We start from the raw sequence: 20173 nt of genomic DNA, 5'->3' as shown, positions 1-20173 counted from the left end.
ATAGTACAGTACTCTTCCCACCTCCAGACAACCTCATGCTTGTCACGGGAAGTCACCTATGCCTTGCTGCTCCTAATTATGCAGATCACATAATATTAATTCCTACCCAGACAATACTGTTACTGTCTAATAGTAAGAGAGAAATCCCCAGTACCACAAAAAATATTCAAGTGATTCAAACCACACTTCTCTCACACACACACTCATACACTTCTCACATTCAAGCCACACATACATATTTCACTCTCTCTGCCCAGGTGTATCTCTGTCACAGACCACAAATACAAACAGACCAGAAATCTTTCTCTCTGTTTGTGTGTGTTTCAACATGCATCTCTGTCTGTCTGTCTGTCTGTCTGTCTGTCTGTCTGTCTGTCTGTCTCTCTCTCTCTCTCTCTCTCTCTCCCTCCCTCTCTCTCACACACACAAATACTTGAGCATCCCCCTCCTCAAAGTTTTTTTTAAAAAAGCCTTTCCACAGGTGAAGGGCATGGTTGCCATTAAAAAAATTTTTTTTAAAGAAAATATACAAGAGCCACTGCGGGCAATCCCTGTAGCACATAAATAAAATAAACAGCACTTACTAAAGTTGGTAAAGAGTTGTGTTCTCAACTATAGTAAGAGGCACAGTGTCGATTTTTTCAATTTATTTTTTTTAGCAAGCTTGGTATTGCCTTAATAAGGAATTAACCAAAAGCTTCACACACACACCCCACAATATAAAAGGGAAACTACCGGTACCTTATAAAAGCAGCAAGTTACAACAGCCAGTTTTCAGACAGTAATATATTTATGGTCATGTGAAGGTCGAGTTACACAATCTTCTACAATCTTCATGATATATTTCCCATGAAATTCCTTCCAGAATCAAATCACTTGCTATCAGGTTTCATAAAAGGCAGTTACACTAGAAATGCATTAGCAGTATAGAGAAGGAAGTATTATCCTTACACATTATGTAAGCAGATAATGCAAACATAGTCCATCCTAATGCACCAGTAATGTTGATCGCAGTTAAGATTACAAAGCTTAAAAATGAACATTTTGAAGCTGCTAGGAATGCCAAAACAAATGTTAGAATGTTGTAATGTGCGGTAAGTTAATGGTGGCATAAAGTGCCTTACCTGTGCTATTCATTTCCATGAAAAAAACAATTCAACAAAATAGTACCATTTGCCATAGCACTACAGCTGCTGGGATTTCAGTTGCATGTGACATATTTTGAGAGCATGTGACAATTTATCTTGGGAAAAGGGAAAAGGAAGGCATCTAATGGCTCCCTGTTTGTGGAATGCTCTTCCCAGGAAGGCTCGCCTCATGCCTTCATCACATATCTTTAGGCACCAGGTGAAGATGTTTCTCTATAACCAGGCCTTTGGTTGATGAAACATTCTATGGCCTTTCATATGAGTTTGTGGGAGGGGGTTATTGGTTTGTTTTTGTTTTATTATGTATTTTGCATTCTCATTTTGCCTTATGTTGTGAACCACTCTGTGATCTTCAGATGAAGGGTGGTATGCTTATTAAATAAATAAATGTTTCTGAATAAAACATTTCTGCCACTGCATTCAGGGACAGCCTGCAAGCTATGCACAGGAGCAAAGTTCACAGAAATTCTTTAAAAATGTTTGCTATACAGTATGCATTTTGGTAACTGTTCCTCACAGAGGAAAACAAAAGAATGACCTGATCTGATTAAATATTTCCTAATATATAAAATAAATGGTATTCTGTATAAATAATTTCATTCAATGTTTTATTTACAGATGAACGTGTTGTTGTTTTTACAGTTTCAAGCACAAATATGTACATCCTAAAAATAATACTGCAGTCCTGGGATCACTCAAAATGAAAACCCTGCCACACAGTTCAAAATATACTTCATGCAATCAATCAGCATTGGATGACTACAATGTTACACAGAAGATGTTGCAGGCGTTTGAGTAGTTTTACTACATCTGCATTTTACTAACTTTGTTCCATTCCAGCCATGAGTGACAAGGCTAAAGATTCCACTGTGAACCAAAACACAAAGTGAAATATATTAATGTCTGGCATTTGCATTTTGCACTGTTTCAGGAGAGAAGAAAAATAGCATGTTGAACAAACTGGTTATGAATTACATAGATTTCTAAAGAATCCTTGTTAATACACACCAAAACCTCCCCCTATAATTATCAGCAGATAACTATGCTTTAAAATTATTAGAAACTGAAAGCGCTAAGAAAGCAGCACAATGCACTCTGCAGTAAACGCCTAATGGTATGAAAAATCATATTTTACCTTCATTTTCTAAATACTTACAATGTGGGAAGGAACCTCTGCAGACTGCTTTATTCAGTACTGTCACAAGAAACATGTGGCAGTTTTTAAAGTCAGATTCCATCTTCGTTATTGATTCCATCCTGAGAACAGGACAGAACATTTTAAGTAGACAAAAATAAAGTGGTAGTAAAAAATATAATAAAATTACTTTTGAGAACAAAAAGGGTTCCTCTTTTTGGTAGGCTATTTTCACTTCTACCTGCACCCATCATACCGCCTTCCATGCTATTCGGGGGGGGGGGCGGGTTCCCCACCTACTGGAGCTATTTTTCAGGGGCTTTTGGTGGAAATCAGCAAAAATCAAACTGGATTAAACCCAAATCATTTTGACATTAGAAGGTCCTAGCAAACATTTTTATTGTAAATGCACAGGTACCTAGCAAACGGAAGGGTTTGTTCTTGGATGTGGCCTCTATACTAGTATTTCCTCATTATTGTTCTTTACTCTAAAGGAGATGCATGGATATGCAGAAAATATATCCAGATATCAAGCTGTTTGAAATAAAAAAAAAGATATAGGGGTCTACACAACACAACTGTTGTAACCCTTTTTAAAAATAGCTTTGCATCTTCAAAAGATCAAACTAAGTCACTAGCTGAGAAACTCCTGATTTTCACACCATAAAAGCACTTCAAATAAAACTTCAGTGCATTCAATATTTCCTAGTAGCAGCAATCAAAGAAAAATTATTCAGACCATACTGATCCTGTTTGGTACTTATACCAAGTTAAGGCCAAGTTAACTTAATACTTTCTACTGTTAAGCATCTAAAAGTTATAATTTATTTTATGAATGTATGATTTACAACCTTATCTTTAAAAAGCATGCTGATTTCAAGGCAACATGTGCCCAGAGCTGATAAGATCTATCTTAAATCCATTTCATTCTTGGTCACGTGATTAGTCTCTTGCCTGTTCCACTGCATCCTAGCCAATGTTTCAAGTAAGGGATTAATGCCATTTAAAAGCCTAATGCAGTGAAATTAATACAATCCAAATTATTTTGTGTGTGCTTACTTCCAAGCTCCCAAACCAGCTTGCCAACGGTCTGCAAACATCAGTACTAGGTTCAGCACTTTCATTATAGCTTCTTTCACAAAACTAACCTGTAAATGACATTTTAAAAGTAGCAGCTGTGATCATAGTTTCATACTAAGGTTCAAGGCAGTTCCACTTCCCTAGTGCATTTTCCATTTTTTCCAGCTCTGCCAAGTGGTTCCACTGCTCTACCCAATGTAAAAGCTATCCACCCAAAACTAGCGTGGGCTGAGGGTTGTGCATGTGTCCTGTCCCCATGACTCTCTGGCAGCAAAATAGGAGGATGTAAGTGCTAACTCCTAGTCAGGCAAGGCTATGAGTTTGAGTGGTTTAGAAGGAGTAACTGCTTCCATTCAGCTTAGCACATGGCTCCACATGTTTAAGCCCTTCCCCCAGGCTTTGATCCTGACATCCACAGCAGTATTGCACTGCAGAATCATTATAGTCCTTCCTCTTCTACCTACTGATAGAGAACATATACCCTCTATCAATTTTGAATGAACGAAGCTTTCTCAACGTTTCGAAACAGTTGTTTTGAGAGCTTTTGGAAATATAATAAAGGCTCATTCAGATAAGGGTTTAAACAATTTATGCAAACAAATCAAAATATTGGGCAAATAAAATATTCTAAAGTCTCCTGGACAAACAATGAAAATGCTATTTTAAGAATGTTAAGGAGCTCTGCTAACCCTCACAATGACCCAACAGATAATTTTTTTCTATAGCAGTTATATATGATATAAAACCCCTGAATAGAGTGCAAGTGTTATAGGTATTTGGTGTAAACTAAATACACCATAGTAGTCTAACTTGATGTACCTTTTCTCTCAGCAGGCAGCGATCATGGATTGTAGAAAGGTATCTGTAATGAATTTTAATCAGCTGGTCTAAATCTTTGGCTTCTTCTACTTGATGTTGAAATTCTAAACCTGTACTATGAAGAATCTTTAGAAAAACAGATAGTGATTAAACTTTATGCTTAAATGTTGTCTTTAGCACACTTCTATGACAAATGTTTTACACCTCTAATTTTTCTCCAAGATCACAAGCTGAGCTGGCTATTAAACATTTTATGTTCTACAAAGGGCTTCTGTGTGCAGTACATGGAATTAAGAGTTCTGGCAAGAATACTGTAATACGGAAGGATCTATCACGTGTTCCAAAAGCATTGTGACTTAGTAGAATTGGGTTATTCAGCATCTGAACAGCCACTGCTATTTTAAGCATATTCCAGATATTAGCTAAAACCTAAATGAACGAAATGTACTTCTGCCATACAAAGTGAAGGTCAAACTACCTGCACATATGTCATAAGTCATCCTGGACTGTTAAGGAAAGTAGTATATTATTAATGAAATTATAATGCATCACATACTCTAGTCATGATGTAGTTATGCAGGCTGTTAACAAAATGCATTAGTTTCATCCTCAAAAGAAACATCCGATGAGTTTGTTGCTTAATGGGCTCCAATTGTGATCCAAAGTGAAGAAATGTCTCTTGTTCAAGTACAGCTCCTCCTTTGTTCTGGGGCTTTTCTGCAGCCCTGACTAGTTCTTAAAAGAGTTAAAGACAACAGAATAAGATATTACAGGAAATGGCACGACCGCAACTACAATTCTGCCATCATCAGCATCTGAACAGTTCAGGTGCCCTTAAATTCTTCAGTAGAAAAAAAAAATCTACTGATGCCAATAAACTGTTCAAACAGCAGAGGGCAGGGTTTCTTTGATGTAAAGACAACAAACATCAATCAGGACATCAATCAAATGCACAGGATCCACATTTTAGTAAAATCACTATAAACAGGGAAGAGTTAAAACCAAGTATTAAGATACATTTTTATTATAAGTAAGCTATACATTTTATAAAATCAAGAAATGCAAAAATAAAGCATTAAGCTTTATAGGATTTCATGAAGAAAAGAGGTAGGGAGTTTCCTACGGCTTGAATTTTTGTTTGAGTTGAAAAAAACCAAAGAACTTTAGTGCCCTGCCTGCTAGTTCCTATGACTATACAGAATAAACTACAGAAGGTACACAAAAAGGCAAACTTGCATAACCTAACAGAACCAGCCCTGACACTAACAGTCTGTTGAAGTAAAAATGAATGAAGGGTCTTGTGGTACGTTTTTGTAAAAAAGTGCCACAATATTCTTTTTGCACAAAGAACAATTTGGGTACCGAGTCAAGTGACAAAATTCAGTTTTTCTCAGTACAGACTATTTTTGGCAGAGCACACACAGCTCTGTATTGCAGATAAACAGCTAACCACATCTACTCCAGATCAGTTATAGTTCAAAGCAATCTGCTTGCTCTTTTTATAAACAAACAGTGAAGAATTCACAGTTGGAGAATGATTTATGTAAGCAAAATGACAACATTCACACACAAGAGAAGGGTGAAAGGAGGCTCAAGGAGATATCAGCAACTCCACAGTACACCAAGTTTTGCAGGAGTACAAAAAACTTTAGCGGAAAACCGTAAAAGTGGCAATTTCCCCACCTACCCCCCACAATAAGTCGAATGAGAAGTGAGAATGTTCAGTGGGCATGGAGTGCTCACTGACTGTTGGAGAGTGAGAATGAAATGGAGTCTTCTCAAAAAGGTCATGGCTGACATGAATCCTAAACAGGTACATGGTACACTGCAACATCTTGTGACAGCTCCCACTTGTCCTTCTGATAACCAGCCACTATCTACTTATACTTTGCCACAATACCTTCATTTCCATAATTCCTTCCCTTTACATGCTCTGGTTTGCCAGAAGCGGCTTAGTCATGCTGGCCACATGACCTGGAAGCTGTACGCCGGCTCCCTCAGCCAGTAAAGCGAGATGAGCGCTGCAACCCCAGAGTCATCCGCAACTGGACCTAACGGTCAGGGGTTCCTTTACCTTTTACATTCTTTTTTGTCCTTTGCCCTATCTTCCCAGAAAGTATTGTGCTCTTCCAGAAGCTGGAAGCAGTGTAACTACAGTTCACCAATTATTAGTGTTATAGTTTCAGTTATACAGAATAAAAGAAGTGTCCATGAATTACCTTACCATGAAATCGTAATACATCCAGACTATATTTGGCCCACTTTATTTGTAACAATAGAAGAAACACTTGGTTATAGATTTTTTGACACTCCACACTTATAACTATATCCACGGGCCAGGGGACCTAAGGAGGGAAAACATTATTGAAAACATTATTTCATTTCCCCCCCGTCTATATATTACCTTATAATTAAACCATTATTGTATTTCAGTTCTTTAATTTAAACTAGTATTACCTTGTAGCTCAATATTAAGCCATCCAAGGTATGAACAGGAAGCTTCTTCTTTGCTATATCTATATTTTCACACAATATAGACAACCTGCATACAGAAACATATACTCGTTACCACTGTTTTGCTCTGGGAGCTAGGCAACTACTAGGCAAACGAAACAAATGCAAAATCAGATAAAATCAACACAGCTACAATTACTTCCGCTGCAAACTTTGTAAAAGGATATTAGGTATCTATGCTGACAGAAATAGCTACAGTCTAAATAAGACAGACAAACCTTAATACTCTCAAACTGGGTAGAATGCAAATGCAGCAATAAAAATGTATGTCTTTTAAACAGCCTTGGCTTTTCCAAATTATGAGGGGAAAGGCTATATTTCAAGTGCTATGGTTAGCAAGATGTGCAAGGTATCATTTACTCTCCAAATACAGCCAAATAAACGCGTTTTCTTAATCTTTTCCTAGTCATACCAGGCTCTCCCCTCCCACCTAAATGTATATTGTACATATATTTTGCATGCTTATTACCTTAAACTATCCTCTGGATAACGCTGTCCAACTGCCTCTTGGAGCTGGACATTAAGGAATGGTTCGCTCTGCCATGTGTCTTTCTCTCTTATTTTATCAAAAATGGATGTATAGAAGTCATACATAGTATCACCAGCCTCAAGCAAGAAAAAGTTTCTCATGGCCTGCAAGTACTCTACCAGCCTAAGAAACAAAAACACACATTTATTCAAATTTCACTTCATCATACTTTTAATACTTCAGCTATGCTAGGAAACCTTCCAAACGTGAACCATTAAGGACACTGAGCTCAAAAAAAATTACTTTTTTATTATTATATACAAATACTAGTAAACTTCATGGCTCAGAAGACCCAACTCCTGTAGTAAGAAAGCTGCATCTTGCCTTAAACTCTATTTTCACTGTATCACTGTGCTTGCCAACATTCTTCTGTCAGAGCATTACGGTAACTTTTTCTGTCAACCATGTACCCACCCTTTCTACTGTTGAATTCTGTGATACTTTTGCCTCACTCTGCTGTCGCCCCTTTTGCAACAAGAGTGACCCAGATGCTTCCTCCATAAGAAAGACTGGGTCCCTAAGCTGAGTGAGTGAAGTAGTATCAATCACTAATGACTGGAAATCCGATCCAGGTCTCTACTACTGCCTTAAGCATATTACAAGAACTAATAAAGTCATCAGTGCATAAGTATTTTAATTCTTACCTATAATCTTTCTTCAACGTTTGCATTAAGTTTCCACAGCACTCCAGATACTGTTTGTCTATGTGAGGATAAAGACATGACCTCAATGTCAGTTCAAATGTCTGGCACGTAACTGATTCGGATGATCTATCCACGCAAACATCATCACCAGTAAGCGTCTCATGAAAACTGCCTTGTTCCAAATACAACCTACAAAATAAAATATAATAATAATAATAATAATAATAATAATAATAATAATAATACTTGACATGAAATGTCTTAAGAATCTTCTTTTAATACTAGAGCTGTTTGCGATGAGCAAAATCTGCTGTAGAAATCCCATGAAGTTCCACTCCAAAGCTGGGAGACAGTTTGCCACAGGGTTTCTAGCTCTATAGCAGGATTCTGTCTGGAATACTGTGAATTGTGAGGAGGAGAGAGACAAAATGTATTTGGCATATTTTCTAGCTTCTGTGGGCCTTGCAACTTTTACAGCAACACATGCTGGCATCTAGAAACCTGTCACCAGCACCTACTAGTACAAAATTTCGGTGTAGGATGAAACCCGCATTTGCAGATTGGGCCCTCTTACCAATCTCACAGCCCTCTGGACAGACCTTAACAATCTGTAGGTGCTACATGACCTTCTGGAACTTATCAGAATTTTCCCCTCCCCCAGTTAAAAAAACCAGCCCAATTCTAATACAGTGGTACCTTGGTTCTCGAACTTAATCCATTCCAGGAGTCCATTTGATTCCTGAAATGGTTTGACAACCAAGGCTGACTGCAGGAGCTTTCTGCACTCAATCGAAAGCCGCGGAAGCCACATCAAACGTTTGGCTTCTGAAAAAAGTTTGCAAACCGGAACACTCACTTCCGGGTTTGTGGTGTTCAGGATCCGATTTGTTCAGGAGCCAAGCTGTTCAAGAACCAAGGTACCACAGTAGTTTATTTCTATGAACAGTAATCTTTGGGTTCATGATAAGCAAAACATATCATGAAAAACAAGCTACAAGGTGCAACATTATAACTGGGCTTTGACAGATTCATATTTTTCAGGAATTTGTGACTATTTCCCCTCTTCCTCACCCCCAGACTCTCATGATTCTCTCACAAACCGGAGAACAGACACACAATCTAACCAACTCGTCCTGTACTTCCTCAGACACAGCATATCTCTAAGAGGAAACATACCTACCTAAAATCAGCAACAGGTTTTGCTGCTGTGTTTTTACACTATAGATCCTGACAACTGCTGTGGCCAGTGCCTAAGGCAATAAAGAGTAATGATGTATGGCTTCTGAAGGCTATACTGTAGTGTGACAAACCGCCTCTCAGCAACTTGGATTCCACCAGCTGCCTGAACAGCAGGAATTCCCCAATATGTGCTTGGTAGAATCTGACTTTGGACAGTGACACAGTAGGGAGAATCAATTATTTTGAATCTCTTCTATTACCTTGCAAAATTAATAGCCAGCAAGGGATCGTGGACATCATCCAGCTCTAAGTGTCTTGCTGCAATAGACTGCATCTTTATTAGACTTTGCTTGGTGGCCTGCTGTTCTGTAATGATATCTTGAACAGGTTCCTCCCCATGCCGTAGGCGTGACTGCACAGACTCCAGAAATAATGTGTACAAGCTCTTCCTCTCTGCATCTGAATAGGACAGAGATACGTACGGTAGGTTATTACTTCTCAGAAATAGCTGTTTGTTGTAAGCCACAATAAAAAAGAAAGAAAAAGAAAAAATGAACCATTTTTATCTCTCAACTGAGTTCAGAAAAAAAAATTAGGAGGTGCTTTAAGGTAGGATTCTCAAACACTGTAAACCTATTTAACACATAACACTTGCGCTCCTTATTGCTTCTAATGCTCCAGTAATGTTCAATTAAGAAACAATAGTCCATCTGTCAGAGGAGACCCGTTGGTGCATGTTTGATAGCACACTTGAGTCTTATGATTACAAACCACAGAAGTTTGACTGCGCAATGCATACTGGGATATTTTCACAAGATAAGAGTTTCACAGCAAAACAATCATGTGGTGATGGCAATTTAAACAAACATTTGCCTCCACAAAATGGAAAAGTTAGGTTTGTAAAACATCCTTTAAGGAAAAAAGAAAACGGATACCAGAAAATAGCATTTATCTTTGTATTTTACACTGTTATGATACTATTTTCTGGTCTGGCTAAAAATTAACAATAATGAAAAATCATTTAAATTCAAATATAATCTATCAGTAGTCTAATAATTGATTTTTAAGATTTTTAACAATTAAAGGAGTAAAATTCAGTGGGAAATAGAGGGACCTATATCTGAAATGCTAAATACCTACCAATATGCCAAAACTATTTTTTCATTGCTATTTCATTACTATGTGGGCTGCATTTTCACATGCAATATGAAGTGCTGCATGCCACTAAAGCCAGGAATAATAATAACATTTACACAGTAAAATAGGGTTTTATCACCTCTTGATGCAGCCTGCTGTGGAGAACCATCTGTGCATTGCAAGTTCTTCAACAACTGCATGGACTTTCCAGCCATAATGATCTGTTTTAGTACAGGTTTCAGAAAAGAGACCATGGTATGCTGTCTACTTGAGGGTGCCTGATCGCTGCCGGAACTGGCACTAGCATTGTCACTCATTTTTTCTTCATTCTCTGTCTTTTCCGACACACTATACAAAGTGTAGGTAGCATACCAGAAATCCCTATGGTTAACTGGAACATTTTTGTTTCTGCAAAGACAGACATGCGATCATTAGTTGTTCCTTAGGAAACTATAACACTTCCTAATTCTTTATATCATGACAATTATTGAAAATAGCCTGAAGCAGGTGATCAAGATAAAGAAAAACATTCAACCACAAGATTAAATATTTGGGGGGTCTTGTTAAGGTTCAGAATCCACAGAAACAGCTTTGAACTCTCAGAACGGTAATACAAACATTCTGATTGAGAAAATACTAAGTTTTTAGAACTAGGATTTACAGATCAACAGTCACAATGGATAAGGCTCTTAGATATCGCAACACATATCTGTGCCAAGGCTTTACTGAACACGTAACAGTAGTTAAATGATGTTATAAAGCACAAACTGGCCATGGCATTACAAATGTCTTAAGCAGGAACACTGAACAAAAGGAACTGCAAGCATAAGCACCTGTAGCAAACATGCCTTTGAGTTTCCTTCAACCCACATATTCATGATTTAAAAATCCCGAGCTCACTTTCTACAATTAACATTCAGTGAATAATATTCTCACAAAATTCAATACAAGGTGCATATCACAGCCCAGCTGCACTGCTACAATATTTTTCATTAAAACATTGCTTGTCATTTTATTAATTACAATCACCCAGGTTAACTCAATTGTCCTGGTCTGTCTCAGCCTTGCAGAAGATGAAGATTACAAGTCAGCTGCATTTATACATGTGGTCTCTTATCGTCAAGGGAGACGAAACCCTATGACTGTACAGGAAGCTGGTAGTTAGAAAGGAAAAAAAGTCTCTTACATGTGCACTACTGCTTTTGGGTTCAGATACTGCCATATAGGAAGTGTTCTCTGCCCTAAGAAACACCAGTATATCCAAAAGACAAGTTCATTATCCCTACCTCTGAATAATAAATTCTTTTGCTGGATCAAATAAGTTACCATGGACAATCCATTCGTCCACTGTCTGTAAATATGGCCTCACTGTTTCAACCCAGAGAGAAAACAAGAGGGATACCTGCAATGAAATTTTAAACAGGATTATTGGGTGATTTATAAATATTTCATGGATTCACGAGTAAAGCATATATAGCCTCTCCAATGTGTTTACAGTATAGAGTCAAGGAAAACGATATGCACACATAGAAAGGATTTTATCTTTTTTGCAAATGGCATACAGTGAATTTCGAATCCTAACTATCACAATCAGCTGTACAAACATTTATAGTTTTGCAGAACATATTGTTTGAGCGTAGGAAGACACTACAACTGCCACTTGTATATTAAAGCATTTATAATTTACGTCTAGTCATCAGTTGACTGATGTAATAACTTATTTTTCTCCTAAAGAAATCATGATGAACAGCTTCTACATACCGTTTGTTCAGAGGCTTCCCCAACATTATCATAGTCAAGAATTGCTTTGTACAGGGTATTGAGCAAATGAGATGCTCTTACAACATTGCGAGTGTCAGGAGGTACTTCTGCTACTCCAGTGCTAAAAACCTTATGAAGTATATTGAGCTGAGCTAATCGATGTGATAACTTATCCATGACTATGGAAAGAGTGATTGTTGCATCTGTAGAACAGAAATACAGTCATGTTTCATAATGTGTGGTTATTAGTTCACATCTTATACTTTCACAACAGATTAAGACTTACGGAAACTCTTCTACTATAATCCAAAGTATACTACCTTTGTTGATTATGCTCCTCTCAATTTCGGTAAGTTCCTCTTTGAAACTTATGAAATATTTATAGAGGGCTCTCATGAAAGCTTGATAGGTTCTAAATGGGGCTTCTGCCGATTTCTTGGGAGTAGAAATGATTCCATGTATTCCACTTTCTGAGCTGTGACCCATTATTTCATCAATAAACTTCTGCAGCCTAAATACAACTTGCCCATATGCTGCTATCCGCTCCAACATTGATCTTAATGAGTTCTGCAAAACAAATGTGGTTTCGTTTTGTCTTTAGTATTAACACACCAATATAGAAAACTCAGAGGGTAAGATATCATCTTTTGCAAGCAATCCTTCTTCCATGCGCCAACACCAGGCTTTCTTTGCACCTTGATTACTGATCTAGGCTGATCACTGAACTTACGTGGGTCAAATGAGTCACCATGATGTCATTTCTCACAGTAATCTTTCCATCATTCAGTTGAAATATAAACAGATTTTTTACGCCTGAAAGCAGCCTGTAAAAGTAAGAAGAACTGACTTAGCATGTACAAAACACAGTACAACATACAGAACAATTTTTAGGACTGCAGAAACATCATTATATATACAAAATATAGGATATATTCAAAAGGACCCCAGACAAATATTAGGTCTTACAAGTTTGACTGATTTGGACATACCTTTGGATTACATCTATGTGTTGGTGAAATGGTGGCATGGATAAGTAGTTTTGTAATAATAATAATAATAATAATAATAATAATAATAATAATAATAATAATTTATTTATACCCCGCCCATCTGGCTGGGTTTCCCCTGCCACTCTGGGTGGCTTCCAACTGAATATTAAAAACAGTACAGCATCAAACATTAAAAACTTCCCTAAAGAGGGCTGCCTTCAGATGACTTTTAAAAGTAATAGCCCACAATTAAGTTTGGGGAAATTGTGGTCATTTTCTCCATCAACTTTTCATGAAGCGGGCTCAACTTTACAGAGTACACCACAAGAAAATGATTTGCAGACTGCATTAAGAAGGTGCTTATTTTTCAAAGTTGTGTTATTAATATTGTTAATGCTTGAGGGGGGAAACAGCTTGATTTTGAGTAACACAATTTTAATTATATCTCTCACAAATAAGAGGCATGCTAAAATGAATTAAATTTACACAAGAAAGGTAGCAAGGTCTTTTAAGATAACATTTAGAATTATTGTATTTCAAGAGCAATGCAAAGCATTAAATTCCTTCTAAAGCTGCTCCTTCTAAAGCTATTGCAATACCAGAATTGTCATTAGGAGTGATGGCATTGAAGTAAAGGAATAGCATAACCACATGAGTCTGAATGTTGAGAGTATTCCATGAAAGAACATTAAACAGATTTCAAGTGGTAATTTCTTTAGTCCTGCTACTTACCAAATTGTTTCACGAATGACTTGTGTTTCAGTAACAATAATTTTCTCTTCCGGCATGTACAAGGGATCACTAGTATATAAGTGCTGCTCCCTAGAAGGAAAAATCATCATTATTTTTTTACAACCAAAATTGCTGGTAACCAATATCAAATATTATTCCTTTTATTTGCTCCTCTCCTGCAGATCCAATGTACTTAGGGAATCAAATTAATCATTTCTGCTTTATTTATTTTTTTAATGCATATGAACTACTCTGTTTCTAGCTTGAAAAGCTCTTTGAATATTTTAAATGCATCACTTCCTTTCAAGAGTTGCATGCTATGCTTAAATTGCAAACTGCATACATCATTTCTGACACCATTATGACATAAGAATAACACAGTCCCAAGACGTTTTGTAATCCTTCAGAGATATTCATGACAGTTTCAGGAATCTAAGCATTTCTTCATACATATTAAATTCCGTTTTATCATTAGTACACATATATACAAAATAACCAGAGAGGGGAGTGTAGGGCAGGAATCAACCCAATATAGCATTTCATAGCATGCAATAGCATCTGCAATAGGGTTTTTAGAAATTATCGTAAAGTAGTAGTCAGCTGATCATAAATTATATCCTCCCAACACAAAATTAACTTAACTACTTACCATACAGCCGCTAAATTGGAATGAAAATGCAAACTATGGGGAAAACGAACTCCTCTGCCAGTCCAGTATTGAGCAACTACATGTTGCTCTAGCCAGGTACGTGCATCAGGTTCACCTGCATACAAGATATTTCACTCCAGTTTCCATTTACATAGAAGAGAAAACTTTATAATGTAAATAACAAGAGCAATCCTAACATGTCTATGGGGAAGAATGCCCCACTGAGTTTAACAGGGTTTCATCTCAGGTAAGTTTAGAGGATCCTAAATCTCAGGAGCAATAAGGCAAACTGAAATAGGTGTCAATTTGAAAATTCACAAACCAGAAACAGATGTTTCCAGAAGCAGGAAAACAATTTAGACCCATGGTCACTAAGATTATTGGTTGACCAGGAAGCTGGAGTCAAAAACGGCATCTCTTCTCTACTGAGTAAGAGCCTAACAACTCTCCTACTATGAAATTGCCTGAAAACAAAATACAAGCATGTAGTGGTAAGAGCATATTAGAGGGGGAAGTGTCCAATGGTAGGCTGGACCCTACCTCATAGTGCCTTGGTGTCTAGCAACTCTCTCAAAAGGGAATTTGGCAATAGCTTAACTGAGGGCCCCTCCTACTATGGAGTTCAACCAAAGAAAGGCCACCAAACATCATGGTTTGTTACCAAAACACATACTCTAGTTTTCCTGCTTTGTGGAGTATTGAGACTTGCCAGCTCAAGTTTCAATATTAAGTATACAAACTTTCATAAAGTTCAAAGCAATTAGCCACATGACAGCAATATGCTTCACAAAAGGTAAAAACTAGCCAAATTAAGCAAGTCTTGAAGAACAAACCTTTCCATGTGACATGTGATGACTTCTTGTTTTGATCCTGATCTTCTTGGGGTGTCCTGTCCACCTGAATGCCAGAGTCTTCTCTACTCAGTGGTTCAGTATCTTCATCATCATCACTTACGTCAGACCACTCCTGTAAAACATAAGCATACAAAGTATATTTTAATTCAAGACAGGTGGGAACCTTACAATGCATTTTTACAAAATAAAATGAACATTTTGTTGGACAAGAAACAAAATCAAGTTTAGAAAATGTATTACCGTATGTCTTAACAGATAAATCAGATCCCCCTTCAACCTATTAACAATGCCTTTCTTCACAAGTTCCATCACCAAACACCCTAAAAGCATAATCACTGCCTCATTAATTTAGATTAAAAAATCTATCTAGCTCGACACTCTTCTTCCAACACTGGCCAGTCAAATGCCACAGAAAAGCTTATGAGCAGAGCATAATAATGGAATGCTCTCTCCAGAGAGGCTCAACTGCACATTTGTTGTGTGCTTTAAGTGCCAAGCAAAAAAATTCCTCTTCTCCCAGACCTTTGGCTAATTAAACAATCCATGGTCTTTTAAAGGGGGGCGGGGAGTTGTTTTTGTTTCTTACTATGTAAGTAAGTCATAATAAAAATAATAAAAAGCAGATGGATTTACAGAAGTCTTTGGTCTGCAGAAATAGTTCCCCAGTTTTCCAATGTATCCTGTGACTTTATAATGCAGCTCTATGTATTACTCACTGGTGTTTCTAAATCAGGACCATAGTCAAATTCTTCACCTTCCATCAAGTATTTCCTCCAATCAAATTCTTCTTTTTCTAGATTAAAAAAAAAGCAGGTCTGTAGTTTTGGGATATTCCTGGATCCAACATTGTCATTGAAGGCTCAAGTGACCTCTTAGACTGGTTTGCCAGCTATGGCCTGTTTTAGACAATTAGCCACTGTTCTCCATGCTCTAGTACTTCAAGGCTGGATAGTTGCAAAGCACTGTACAGGGAGCTGCCCCTGAAGATGACTCAAAAACTTCAACATCTGGTCCAAAATTCAGCAGCCATATTATTGGCTCAGGTACCATTAAGAACTCATATAATCCCTGTTTCAAAACAGCTGCATGGGTGATCAGTTTGCAGATCCAGTTCAAGGTGCTCATAATTTAGGCCTCAAATATCTTGAAGACCACTTCCTTCCCTATAGACCCACCCAGGTGTTAAGATCAGCAGAGGGGGCCTCTTTGTAGTTCCACCGCCCTCAGACATTTGGGGAGTAGCAGGACAAGAGAGGGCTTTCTCTGTATAGTCCCTAACTTATGAAATTCCCTCTTCACAGGGGTCCGCTTGGCACCTTCAGTGTGTCATTTCCAATGAAGACACTTTACCCTCGTCTTTGACACCTGATACATACACACACACACACATATATATATATATGACCCACCCTATCACATTTGATTGTAATACTTTTAAATTGATTTTAATATTGTTTGAAATTGCTGGAACCTGCCCTGGAAATTTGTAGCGAAGGACAGGTAAGAAATCAAATCAATAAATAATCCCATTTCTTCCAAGAACATGACAATTATGTAAGTAGTCTGAACTACTACAGTGCAGAGAGATATGGAAAAGCTAAATAATAGTATACATTATTTATTATACGCTATTATATTTCAATATACATGGACAATCTAATACTAATAACTCACAAAATAAAAAGGAATTGGCATGAGATTAACAATCATGTTATATAAAGGTTTCAAAAGGGATGAAATGTCCAGTTTTCCCATTTGGTTCCTGAATTATGTGTAATATATTAAAACCTACCCACTTCTTTCTCTCTTGGTTTTTCTGCATAACTGGTGTTGGAAGGAGAATCAGATAAGCACAACAGAAGAGAGAGTATGGCATAATGGACATCTGTCTTAAACGGAAGACAAACAAATAATTCAGTGGAGGAAATGTATTTGTTAATAGTTATGGAAATGAATAGACTGGACTTCTAGTACAACGATATATTTAGAAATGCAAAATAAAAGCTTCAGTTTATCACACATCTCAATACAACAGTAAAAGGATCACGATGCAGAATCACATGAAAAACAAGACACTAGGCTACATAACAGTGCATTTCAATTAGCTGAAGTCTGTATTTCATAATTATAGCTTTTAATCTGCACAAATTGGTCAGAGAAACATTACTAAAACTGGAATTTACTGCCTTCATGGTAAACCTCCAACTGTTTGAACAATTCAAGTTCTGAGTACAGATATTTAAAATACTGCTAAGCACAAAATGTTTGCTGTGTTGATAAATTAATAAGTAAATTATATATATAAGAGCTAGGATATCTATTATGAAGCAGTTAATACAGTTAAGTTAGAAGAGGAAATTAGAACTATAAGAACTCTGTAAATAAAGACTACTTGTTCTCCATGGTAAATTCCTTATTTAAAAAGAAAGAATATAACACAACTGAAATCTGTTTTCTAAACTGCATACCTTTGTTCCTTCAGTGGTTGGAAGCGGAGAATTCAGAAACTCTTCTGTTAAACTCTTCCAGCTTGCAGCTTTAACAAGGTCTGAATGAACTATCAGCTTTTCATAAATCCTGTATCAAAAAGTTCAGTGCTTATAAGTAAATCTGTCAACAGAAAACAACTAGTCCAATGTCATAAAAATAGAAATGTCTTACCCCTCTATTATTTTGTCCACTTTGTGCTGGCTGACATCAAGAAATTGATGAAACCTAAAGAAAAAATAATAAAATATCTATTGCACCACATAGTTTCATTTTTCAAAAGTTTTGGTGTGGAGTATGCAAGTAAAACTTGCAACAAAATGTTGCAGTGTGGAGGACTCCTGTTGACTATGCCAGCCAGCCCCTTTTCTAGGATACTCCATTCTGCTGCTCATTCCACCCAGATTTTTCCTTTCTCCCCACCCCTGTCACCACCAGTGATCATGCCCAGTCCTCAATAGACTTATTTTTGGGGTTCCTCCTTAGTGCTTAATTTCTAATGATTTTTTATGTCTGCTAACTTTGTGTCTTTTCATACCCCTCTCTTGTAAGTGAGTGGTGGAGTTTTAGCTACAGAAGCAATGGCGTTCACAGCCTGAATATTTTATATCTCTCAAGCATGAATTGGAAGTGAAATGCCACTATTCCTAACCATTGACCATGATGGCTGCAGTTAATAGTTGTATTCTAAGAGTGCAGGAAGCTGCCTTATAAAAAGTCAGACCCCCGCATATCCAAGTCAGTATTGTCTACAATGACCAGAAGCAACTCCTCCAGGGTTTCAGAAAGGGACATTCCCATTCTTAGTTAGAGTTGCCAGGGCTTGTAACTAGGATCTTGTGCATAAAAATCTGATGTTCTACTACTAAGCTACATTCCACTTCTAGAAGAAAAGTAAAAATTCTATACGCACTTATACAGCAGCATAGGAAGCTGCCTTATGAAGTTAGAATATTGGTCTATTTAGCTCAGTATTGTCTCAGTATTGTGGTGCATGCTCTAGTTATCTCCCGCCTCGGACTACTGCAATGCTCTCTACGTGAGGCTACCTTCGAAGGTGACCTGGAAACTACAACTAATCCAGAATGCGGCAGCTAGACTGGTGACTGGAAGTGGCTACCGAGACCATATAACACCAGACCCTCCAAGTGTCCCTATTTTCCAGGCATAGTCCTGGATTTACAGAAGCCATCCCAGTTTTTTATTTGATCCATGAAGGTTCTGCTTTTCCTTAGGACGTCCCTATTTTCATTGGAGAAACGGAGGGTATGGAGTTACGCGAGCCAAGTAGATAAGTCACTATACAACCTTTAGAAGACACTCGAAGGCAGACCCATATAGGGATGTGTTTTTTTCAACGTTTCATGTTTTATTATGTTTTTATATATGTTGCAAGTTGCCCAGAGTGGCTGGGAAAACCTAATCAGTTGGGTGGGGTAAATAATAGTTTATTATTTTATTTTATTTATTTATTATTGAATGAATGAATGAATTTATATACCGCCCTATACCCTGATGGATTGAATGAATTTATATAGCCCTCTATACCTGGAGGTGTCAGGGAGGTTCACAGAACAAAATCAAAATATAAAACCACTATACAGTGGTACCTCGGGTTACATACGCTTCAGGTTACATACGCTTCAGGTTACAGACTCCCCTAACCCAGAAATATTACCTCGGGTTAAGAACTTTGCTTCAGGATGAGAACAGAAATCATGCTCCGGCTTAGCCAGACTTGGGGGACGGTAAACCCAATGAAACCAGTGGGCCTTCTTTGAAGCGTGACTAAGCCTGGATCCCACCCATCAACCTATTCCTCTACTGCGGTCACTGGCCAGGATGGGGCTCTCTTCCACCCCCTTCCTTAACCCAAGTGGCCAATGGGAGGCCAAGGCGGAGACTTCCAACAGGTAACAGGTGAAACTGGTCGCGCGCCTCTCCCGTCTCCCGCCCCTCCCCAACCGCCGCTCTGGGCACGAGCCACGCCACGCCCCCCAGATAACGGACCTGAAGTTGGACCAGGAGAAGTTCAGCGCCGCCTGGAAGTGGGCCGCCTCTTCCTTGCTTTGCCCGCTCAGGCCGGTTACCCTCCGGATCAGCTCCCGCAACGTCACGTCTTGCTCCTGCTCGAAGCGGCTCCAGTGCGCGGGGGGTGTCGTCGCTGCTGCCGCCGCCGCCGCCGCCATCGCCAAACAGGCTTCCTGAGCGAGGCAAGAAGCTGAGAGGATTTTTTTCCGCCCTCCCCGCCTCCTATGTGGTCACCTTTCGGCGCTTCCGTTTGTTTTCGGTCGCCATCGTCCACATAAGATCTCGCGGCAAGTGCCGCGAGGTTTCCGTTCCCGATTCTCCAGGAGGAGGGAGAGGGCGAAGGAGGCTCTTTCCTCTCCATCTTCTACGCATGTGCCTTTTGCTTGCTTATTAAAACTCTGGAGGTTCTCTAGAGGGCTGCGTTTTGGCAAGCAGCTTCTTGGATGTTAATTTGCTGCTTTTGATAAAAAAAGTAAAACTTTCAA

General features: G+C 38.2%; 1 protein-coding gene across 1 annotated transcript; it reads right to left on the bottom strand.

The window, feature by feature from the left end:
• Nucleotides 1-768: 768 nt before the first annotated feature.
• Nucleotides 769-20064, bottom strand: TUBGCP5 (tubulin gamma complex associated protein 5). Its single transcript, XM_053384092.1, is given in 24 exon segments — nt 769-2015; nt 2305-2405; nt 3343-3431; nt 4183-4308; nt 4739-4917; nt 6407-6527; nt 6640-6724; nt 7166-7348; nt 7870-8058; nt 9309-9507; nt 10325-10593; nt 11472-11587; nt 11947-12149; nt 12267-12513; nt 12677-12770; nt 13668-13757; nt 14317-14431; nt 15150-15282; nt 15887-15963; nt 16963-17059; nt 17639-17747; nt 17832-17885; nt 19668-19900; nt 19903-20064. Coding segments are annotated over 24 exon segments (3303 nt in total). The 5' UTR covers nt 20050-20064; the 3' UTR covers nt 769-1968.
• Nucleotides 20065-20173: the final 109 nt, after the last annotated feature.

This window comes from Podarcis raffonei, chromosome 4 (assembly GCF_027172205.1).
Source record: "Podarcis raffonei isolate rPodRaf1 chromosome 4, rPodRaf1.pri, whole genome shotgun sequence".
NCBI classification, from domain to species: domain Eukaryota; kingdom Metazoa; phylum Chordata; class Lepidosauria; order Squamata; family Lacertidae; genus Podarcis; species Podarcis raffonei.
This window is presented reverse-complemented; position numbering and strand designations above follow the sequence as displayed.